At 35.4% G+C, this 10,575-nt stretch overlaps 1 protein-coding gene across 1 annotated transcript; it reads right to left on the bottom strand.

The window, feature by feature from the left end:
- Positions 1 to 4,661: 4,661 nt before the first annotated feature.
- Positions 4,662 to 5,591, bottom strand: LOC125362565 (olfactory receptor 1019). Its single transcript, XM_048361384.1, has one exon. It carries the CDS (start codon positions 5,589 to 5,591, stop codon positions 4,662 to 4,664), a length of 930 nt encoding a protein of 309 aa, XP_048217341.1.
- Between the last annotated feature and the right edge of the window lie 4,984 nt (positions 5,592 to 10,575).

Genomic DNA, 10,575 nt, shown 5'->3' with positions numbered 1-10,575 from the left:
TCCTTACAAATGGGGCAATGTCATTCTTTCTGATGGAAGCATAGAATTCCATTGTGTATCTATAACTCAGAATTAAGCACAAGAGGAAAGAATGTGTGTTTCAGAGACACAAAAAACCTAAAATGAAATCTTTTGTTCCATTTAAGTATAAAGATAATATAAAATCAGTAATTTAAGACAGGCACTTCAGCCTAAATTGTTCCCTTAGGAGAAGTCTGTATGTGCCAGTAGATTAAGAAAAAAATTAAAGCAAGACAAGTTCCTTTAAGAGAGATAAATGATCTGTGCCATTAAACCTAATTAGTCTACTTGGTTCTACCAGCTTAATGGCTGAATGGACCTCGCAAAAGTTGGTATGCCATTGGCTACATGCCAGAGTTTGAGGGAGTAGAGAAGGATGTTTTCTAGAATCCACAAGCAACCTACTTTCTGCTCTTCTGAGGCAAAGTTTCTCATCACCCATTGGTACCATGTCACTGAGCTACCCTCCAGCTTTTACAGCAAATCCTCCAGCTGGGCATCCAGCACACATGCCCTGTGGATGTGTCATGCTGTTTTTAACCACTTTGCATTTACTGACTGGGTTTGTTCCTTCAAATATACATTTTCTGTCTTTTTATGTTTTGTGCTCCACGTATCTACAGTAGCTCAGGCACTCTCCCCTTCTTCACCTTTTCTTCATCTCCCAAAAGGACATGCTGTTTTTCTTTTTTATGTGAGCCACTTCAGAACTTTTGTGATTCCCTTTTAACACTTATGGTTATTTTTCATCAGTACAAGATATTTGAACTCAGTGTATCTTGCCATAAATGTAAACTCTAAGAAGTCAGGTATACAGCTCATATTGTCTATTTTTAAATTTTAAACACAGGATTTGTTAAATTCTCACCCGAAGTCATATAGTGCAAGAATAAAGGAAGTAGAACTGAATTTTAGCTTTATTTCACTATGAAATCTCTGCCACTTGTTCTTTGTTCCAGTCTTGGAGCTTGAACTCAGGGCCTCAGTACTATCTTTGAGCATTTCTTCTCATAGCCAGTGCTCTACTAGCTGATCCACAGCTCCACTTTTTGAGACCACTACTTTTATCTACTTCTGCTTCCATTGTTTTTCATTCACATCACGAGTTCAGTGAAATCAAGTCTTTTCTAACTTAAGAAATATGAGTATTATGATTTACAGACTACTACAGAGTATATGATTGACATGTTCATCTTAGTTATGTTGTCATTATTTTTAAACGTTTTATGGATGAAAGAGGCAGTCCTTTTCAAACATAAATCTTTATTGACCCCTTTGTTTGAAAATCAGGAGGATAGTTAATATACGAATAATCAATAGTTCCCATTTCATTAAGGAAGAAACTAAAGTATGGAAACACAAAGAGAATTATTTGAAACAGGTATGACAGTATAATTAGAAATAAAACTGGCCATTGAACTTTGTGTCAGCTCTTCTATGGTCATTATACAGTATGATTAGATATGGAAAATATTTACTTACATAGAAGATAGAAGTACACAGAAAACAAAATGGTTAGCAAAACAATGGTATAATTTTTAGGTATCCATAAGTACAAATTTGTATCCATAAGTACAAATTTATTTGTATCCATTCATAAATGCAAGAAAAAAATAACAAAAAATCATGATTATGATGGATTTTTTTATCTGACTATACCTTATAGAAACTGTGACATCCCCTTTAAAATGATGAAAGTTCAAGATCATTAGTCCTATTCAATAGATGAAGAAATTGAGTGGGTCTGAGAGAGATCAAGTAACTCATCTATGATTACCAAGCTAGGAAATAGGAGACTCTTTATGACGGGCTTGTTATAAATAATCCAAAATTTGAATGCTTACCTTTCAGTATATAGGAAGTGCTGCTCTTGGATCCATAGTTTGTGCTAGCATTTATCTTTGATAAATAGTTTGACCCATCTTATGTCATCTAATGGGCATAATGTCTACCTCTCATGATTTTTTGACTTGATGATCTATCAAGTGCTTTGTTGAATGACTATCACAACCAATTTACAAAAGGCAGTGTGTGTTTTTTTTTAACAAGAATGTTGTTACAATTTCTGAAATAAGATGGAAAGATTGTTCTGATTCTGAGGCAAGTTGCTCTTTCAGTGATAATATATAATTAATGGGACAAGATCATATTTATTATTTTACTTATTTTATATTCATTACAATTATTTAATTATATGTAATAGTATATAGTTATATATTACATATAATAATATATAATTATGTAATACATACAGTTATATATCCATATGCACTGTATACTTGATTATAAAATGAAATCGAAAATAAGTCCCTGAACAGTTTCTGGACTACAAACTACATTTGTCCATTACCCAAAGGTCATTACTTATTACTTGCCATAGTGTAGCACCAAAGAAATGATGTGGAAATTCATATGATTGAGCAGTCTGAAAGCAACCAACTGCTACTCATTTATAGTGACACTGGTGTCACCAGTAGCATGAGACTCGGGTGGAAAAAGAATCACAGGGAAATTATAGAGTTTTTTTTTTTTTGTCCTAGAATATTCTTTTTTTTTTTTTTGCCAGTCCTGGGGCTTGAACTCAGAGCCTGAGCCAAAGTGCCACGTCTTGCCTTTTCTATATATGTGCTGCTGAGGAATCGAACCCAGGGCTTCATGTATACGAGGCAAGCATTCTACCACTAGGCCACATTACCAGCCCTCCTCAAATATTCTTTAATTCATTTCAGGATAAATATGGCTTCTCTACAGGTCATAGTAATGATTTTGCTTCCCTGATTATTAACTATCACCATAAGAGGAAGGGTTGAGATAGAAAGATTATTGATTTCAATTAAGGATATGATAAGTGTCAAATTTATTGTTAAAAATGGTAGGTTTCTCCAGATCACAAGTTTTCTCCTCTACCTACTGCTTTCTTTTTTCCAGTCCTGGAACTTGAAATCAGGTCCTAGGCACTGTTTCTGAGTTTTTTTACCCAAGGCTAGGACTCTACCACGTGAGCCATAGCTCTATTTCTGGGTTTTGGGGGCTAATTGGAGCTAAGTTTCTCATGGACTTTCTTGCTCAAGATGGCAATGAACCACAATCTTCAGATCTCAGCCTTCAAAATAACATGGGCCAAAGGTACTTGACCTTTTGACATCTTGCTTTTAATTGAAGGTTTGTTTTTATCTTGAGAGACTACTTGAAAGATCAGCCATTGACCCATTAGGGCTAATGAGAATATAATGGATAAGGTCTGGGTTTCTGGTGAAAACAAATGGTGAGCTATGAGAACAGCTAGGTCTTCATAATGTTGGAGAAGGAAAAATATTCTAGATGCTCATAGGCAAACTAACCTTGCAGATATTTGATTTGTAGAGATTGTTTGCTGCATAGTTTTTTTTTTTTATGGTCCTTGGGTTTGTCAGAGTGATGAGGAAGATCAGTGTGTAAAATTGCTCACTTCTTGATAATAGCAGAGAAAAGTTTAAAGGTATCTTGTAAAACCAAATACTTAAGGGAAAATTGAAGGAAGGAAAGAAAAAAAAGTCCTCTAACTCATGTAACTAGTTACCAGCATAGTTTAGGAGTGTAACTTTTATTCTCAGACTTTGAACACTTTTTGATTTTGTTATTAATTGCAGTAGATGCAAGACATATCTTTTGTATATTTTTTGTAGAACTGGGTACAAAATCAGCACATGTAAGGTTTTTTTTGGTAATGTTTTAACATGAATAGGTAGATATGAGACTGAGTTAATTCACTCTTCACAGCAACCCCATTTCCCATAATTGCAACTATAGATATTCTTTCTTTTCAGAATATAAACATTTCCACATTTGTACCACGTATTTGTCATGACTCTGAGGGAAAAAAATAACCAAATGATTTAAGGTGCTTAGCCCTAAATTTCTTCCTTCATAATATTCTACCTCAATTTCAAATGACTGTGTGACTCAAATTTTAATTTAAAAACTAATACTTCTTGCTCAACATGTCTGATACAGTATTAAATTAACTATATTTCTTTCAAGTTGTAGATATGATAAATTATACAGGTCTCTAGGCATTCACACAGTGAGTCTAAAGGAGGATATTCTTAAGCGAGGAACACAAAGCCCTAATACCTATATGCATCTGATCATATGAAAAAATATTTCTTGACATGAACTCAAGGAAATGGGAAGAAGAAATTTTTTGTTGTTCTTGCTATTTTTGTTTTCCTTTTGCCTTTGTTCATTTATCTGTCTTTGGAAGGGTATAAGGCGTACAAAAACAGAAGGGCAAATGTTGAACAAAAATGCAGCAGTGGTACTCACTACAAACCATGTTGAAAATGAAGTATATAGCTTGTGGGTGGGTATGAGAAGGAAAAACTGGGAAGGAGTGCAAGAAGTGCTGACATGGTTAAAAAAGTAATGCACTTTCTTCATTTGATCTATGTAACTGTTATCCCTCTGTGAATCACCTTGATAATAAAAATAGAAAATGCAGGAAAAAAGTTGCCAAGAAAATCTTGAGAATTTCAGATTGACTCAACGAGGAGAGGAAAAGTTAGGTAGTGTTTATTGAAAAGCTGTTTGAGTTTTCCATCTCTCTGCTATTATTATTTACCTCTGGTAAAACAGCAACAACAGAATCTCCTGTTTTGTTTTTAGTGAGATTTTCTAATGAGTTTTTTGAAAGCAGCTTTCACATCTTTGTTCCGCAAACTGTAGATCAAGGGGTTCAGCATGGGGATGATGACAGTGTAGAACACAGAGGCCCACTTGTCTTGGTCCAGAGAGTAGCTGGATGTTGGCCTCAGGTACATGAACATGACAGTGCCATAGAAGAGAGTGACACCTGTCAGGTGAGACCCGCAGGTGGAGAAAGCCTTAAGGCGACCTTCAGTGGAGCGCATCCTGATGATTGCCATGAGGATGAAGGTATAAGAGATGAGGATGATGAGGATGGTGCTGAATTCTATGAAGCCACAAAGACTGAACAGTAATATCTCACTGATGTAGGTATCTGAGCATGAGAGGGCCAAGAGTGGTGGAATTTCACAGAAGAAATGGTTGATGATATTGGAATTGCAGTAATCAAGGCTGAACGTGAGGGAAGTGTGGGCTACTAAACTCACCAGACCAGCCAGATAAGAGCCCAGCATGAGAACAAAGCAGACACGGTTGGACATGAGAGTGGTATAGTAAAGGGGTCGGCAGATGGCCACAAAGCGGTCATAGGCCATGGCAGCCAGGACATAACATTCAGCATCCACGAAACCCACAAAGAAAGCAAACTGAGTAGCACAGCTGGAGAAGAAGATGACTTTGTGTTTTGTTAGAAAATCAGCCAACATCCTGGGAGCAATGGCTGAGGAGTAACCCAGGTCCACAAAGGAGAGGTTGCAGAGGAAAATATACATAGGAGTGTGAAGGTGAGTGTCTGTTACAATCAGGATGATCATGCCAATGTTTCCTACCACATTGACCAGGTAGACGATGAGGAAGACCACAAAAAAGATGATTTGCAGGTGAGGGTCTTGAGTGATACCCATAAAGATAAACTCAGTCACTGTTGAGTGGTTCTCTTTATTCATGGCTCCAACTATATATCTGTTTATCTCAATTCCTTGTCACTGGTAACAGTGAAGCTAAAGATAAGCAATCATAAACCTGTGATGTTATATGTGCTTCAATAATTGAAGAAGATGGTTCAGGGGGATTTTCAGAACTCTTTAAATTAGTTAGATCTGATGATTAATCAGGTGACTCAGATGACTCTGTTGGAGTTAATGGATTGGTGTCTTCTGCAGGTGCCCACATGCAATGTTGCTTGTTTGGAATGGCAAGTTATGCTTCTCTAAGACCTATGGTTCGAGGTTATTTATAATGTGGCAACAGATGTTTGACTGGGTCTGGCAATTACTTGTCTCATTCATTAGTTTTTATGTCCATTGTGATGTCCATTCTGTCTTTCTAAAGCAAAGTGAATATGAAAAAAGATAATGCACAGACATTAATTCTCAGGGTAAGATGAATGTGAAGAATGTGAGAAGATGTGAGATTCTTATATTTAAAGAGTGAAGAGTTACTATGTGCTAGAGCTTATTGGAATATTTTATATATTACATAATTTTGTTTACATAGTAGAGCTTATTTCAGAGTTTTATATGTTATATAATTTTGTTTTTGCAAACTCTCTGAGGAATGCTTCACTGCTATTTTCATTTTGTCTCCAAAAAGAGCAAGAATAGCCATTAAATAACTATAACAACGCCACAGACCAGTAATTGGCTAAGCATGGTTTGACTCTACAGTCTGTTTTACTTGGTCACTGCCTGACACATGTGATTTGATGAAAGGTAAATCTGGGGTTGTGTCTACCTTTCTGTTCTATATTATGCTTGTCATGCATGGACACAGACTAATACGTTCTCTGGTCTGGAGAAATCTTTAAGATTAAAGAACGGTGCACTGTGTGGGTGAAGTCACATCTATCTTCACTGGAGATTTCTATTCACTAGCCAATAGGCTAGTGAGTTAGTGTTAAAAAGGCAAGAATCCTTTCTAAGAGAAAATAGAAAAAAAGTGTCCAATTGGGAGTTCACATGGGTCAACAGTCATGAATCTGTTAAACATAGGTTTCTTGCTGGTTAGATGTATATCTCCTTAGTAGCAGAACTAAAGTCAACTACACCGAACCAAAGCAAATGAAACGTAAGGTAACTAAAAATTAAGTAGTATCACATACATAAAGCTGAAGGGAGAAGACAGGCTGTATCTGCTATAATTGGTTAACAGAACTGAAGAGAAAATAAAGCACTACAATGTGTCATTTATGGAAGTAGGGACCTTCCTAATGGGTTATTATAAAGCTTAAGTTTAGAAAGGATGGAAGTTGTGACCTTAGCTTTCAATTTTGCTATGGAATATAATTAGTCACAAAAAGAACAGGGATCTAATCAAACCAAATATTGTCTCAAGTATTTGCAATTTACAAAGCACACATCTTTCCCTATTTTCCAGAACTTTGTTATGAATGCATACATAATTTATTTCACAAATTAAGGCAATCAAACACAAAGAACAAAAATGTCAACCTGGGAGAAATGATTTGAAAATTTTCTTTCTGCTAAAAGTTTTCTGTCTGTCCAGTAAGAATGGCTCAGTCATTTTTATAAGTACTTGCCAAATATGATATGCAAATATCTATTAAAGAAATGAAAAGAAATACTCAAGTGTTCATAATGGGAGAAAGTAAATTCACAGTGAAATGCACACATATTAGAGTGACTGTTATCGTAAATACTGACAAGTGCTGACAAGAAAATGGAGTTGTCACTTTTATCACTGTTTGCAGCATCATGAAATACTATATCACCCTGGAAAACACTGACACTTTCTTGTCCAGTCAAATCCATGTGCACGAATTTAATCACTTACCCACTAAGAGCTAGAAAATGCAAATCCCCATTTATAGGTGACAGGAGAAATATATTGCAATATTTCTGTGAAAATGGAATATTACTTAACAATTTTTATGGATGTATCATGCCAGTTATGACAGAAAAATCTCAAAATAACTAAAAGAAAACATGTTTGTTAAGAAATGTATGCACTGCCTTACATATGAAAATATAACTGCTTTCACAATAAATAAATTTAAAAAGCACAAAAAAGGAAAAGAAGACACGAAAAATGATAACTTAGAAAATGTAAGAAAATCAACAATGACAGAAAACACATCAATGATTGCTTTTGTAGAGTTTTTGATGAGGAACCTGGGGAATGTAGGAAAGACTGAGGGCCAAGAGGTTCAAGGAAAATTTTTGGTGTGAGGAGTTATTTTTCAGTTATATTTATTTATGATTGATTCCTGCACATGATATACCAAAACATGTCAAAACTCCTTAAATGTGTTCTATTCATTCTACATAATTTATACTTCCATATAATTATCTAAAATGAACACTCCTTGCTTCTTTTTGAGCTCAGTTCATCCTTGCTACATGACAATACTTAGTATTTAGAGGAGAAAGAGATAACCTTGTAAGAACACAGCAGAAAGAGTTAGGACTCTGATCAACAACTGTGCATTTGCCACTCAATTTATGTTACTCAATTGAAAAAAAAGTTCTAGAAAATCATTTTTTCTCTTCTTACAGATTCAAGGTGTTGTTCAATAAGCCAGTGGATGACTAGGTGCTAGCTTCTTCTTCAGTCCTAAAGTACCCTACCTGTTCATTTATTAATTTATTTTTATTTTGTTTGTAGCAGAGAGAGAAACCCAGGTTGGCCATTTATTACCACTGACTTTCTACATCCCATTTATCTCCTTGAAGTGTGGGTTTTTATTCATGGATTGAGGTTTAGAACAACTTCCTTAAGAAAACTCAGCAAAATTTAGTTAGGCTACACATGAAATTCTGAACTCAATGACTGCTATGTGATAAGTACTTACTGGATTTCATAACTCATAAAATATTAAATTCTTATTGTATAGGAGTGATGTACACAAATTGTCATAAATTTAAGGAGGAATGGTATTTCTCTGAAATGATATTACAAGTAGATTCGAGGCTATCCTATTCCAAAGTAGAGCTTGACTGAGCCAAAATATAAGGGAAATAATACTACTTTTCAATCTCCTGTAGTTTAGGTATGACCTGTCTGACACAAGAAAATGGTAGAATATTGAGAAAATAAGTTTATTCCACAAACTGAAGTATTTAGCAGAAGCACAGCAAAGATATTATCTCATGGAAATAAAGAAAGCACAAACGTATGTTAGGTTCCTGGGCATCACCTGAAATTGATGCTTACAGGAAGAATGTTGGAGCAGTATATTCATTTCAACACTTCCAAATACTGGAGAGTTTAGCTATTTTCTTCTCTGTGAACTGTTGATTTTGATGCATTTTCCTTAGCTATGAATTGGATGGGATGGAGAATAAAATTTCAAGAACCCCTCAACTCTAGAATTTTCTGAATTCAGATTTCTGATAACTAAAACCACAAAAAGGTTACATTTCTTTCCCCTTCTGTCCCCTAACTGACCTGGCCTCTTCTTGTTTTTTACCTGCTGGTGACAGGTTGAATGGATCTTCCTATATGAGTAGGACTGTGGAAATATTCTTCAATGGTCCAAGTGGTTGTTTCAGAGCTACTGCTCATGCCAGCCATGCTCCTGAATTCAGGAGTCATTTAAATGTCAGAGTCACAAATAATTTCCCAGAAGAAATATGATGAAATTAGTCTCAGCATTCACTGGAGAATCAAAGACTGTCATTCCCTAAGGGATTTCCCTTGCTCTTCCTTCAATCTTAATGATTAAGAAAGGAAAAACAGGAATTTAAGTTACTAATGATAACTCAGTCTGTCATAGACAACACCTGGCTTGTTTATTCGAGCTTAAAGATGTGTACATGCTATGATTTGGGGAGTGATTGAGAGGTCCTATTGATTGTATCTATAGGCATTTTGAAAAAGGCTAGAAGTTGATATTCCAATATAGATATATTGGGATATAAAAGCTATAATAATATGAGATATATAAAATTTAAAATTGATAACAATAAAAATTAAAACAAAGTGAAGTAATGATCAAAAGAGTAAAAAAAGTACAACCAAAGATAGTTATAGTTTAAGTATTTCTTATCTGAATTATAATTGCTGGTGATAATGCATCTTATAAGTCTGTGTTCTAGCACTTAATAAAAATGCATTATTTAAATGATGCTAAGAGATTAATTATAGTGTTATGTAAGTAGTAAGCCATCAGAAAACACTGATTATCTTTTGATCAAGGTGTTTCAGACCTGGTGTCCTCTGCATGGAAGGTATCTTTAAACAGCAGAGCATTATATCAGTATTAATCTGGACTACCTAAACTGATAAAACTTTCTTACTCTTGATGCTGATGAAGTGTCATATGGTGAACTTATCTCTTACTAACAGAGTATTTGTACTGGATGTGGCAGTATCCTTTCACCCATTATGCTCACTCAAGAGTCACCCGGTGAAATAGGCCTTAAGGAGAAGTTGTGGAATATCCACAGCCACATAATCACTGATGAGAAGAGCCAGGGTTTCAAGCCCTGAAGCTTCCATTGTCCTACCTTCCTCTATCTACTTCACTGACAGGTAGCCCAACCTCTTATACATGCACAGCAATTGTGTGTAGAATGTGTGGCCAGAGGCAGAGCTAGCTTGCTATTGTGTGGGGAATCTCTTAACATTTTTCCCAAATAGAAGTAATCCCAGTTCTCAGGGGAAGCAGGAGAAAGATGATTCATGGTCCTAAGTAATTTGGGACTCAAACTTCATCCAACACTGTCTCAGCTATCCCAAGAGTAAAGCAAAAATAAAAATTAAAAAAATAAAACAAAACACCAAACAAACACGCATGAGACTGGTGATTTTCTTAATGTGAGAAGGGAAACCAAGTGGATTATAATAATGAGACTTGAAGGATAGTCCCCTGAGACCAAAGAACAAGAAGTATGTCTTACTTAAGGTAGGTCAGGATGCTCACTCTAGTCTGTTCTGAAGATTGACATAGGCAATAACAACCACAGTGCA

Source organism: Perognathus longimembris, chromosome 13 (genome assembly GCF_023159225.1).
Source record: "Perognathus longimembris pacificus isolate PPM17 chromosome 13, ASM2315922v1, whole genome shotgun sequence".
NCBI lineage: Eukaryota > Metazoa > Chordata > Mammalia > Rodentia > Heteromyidae > Perognathus > Perognathus longimembris.
This window is presented reverse-complemented; position numbering and strand designations above follow the sequence as displayed.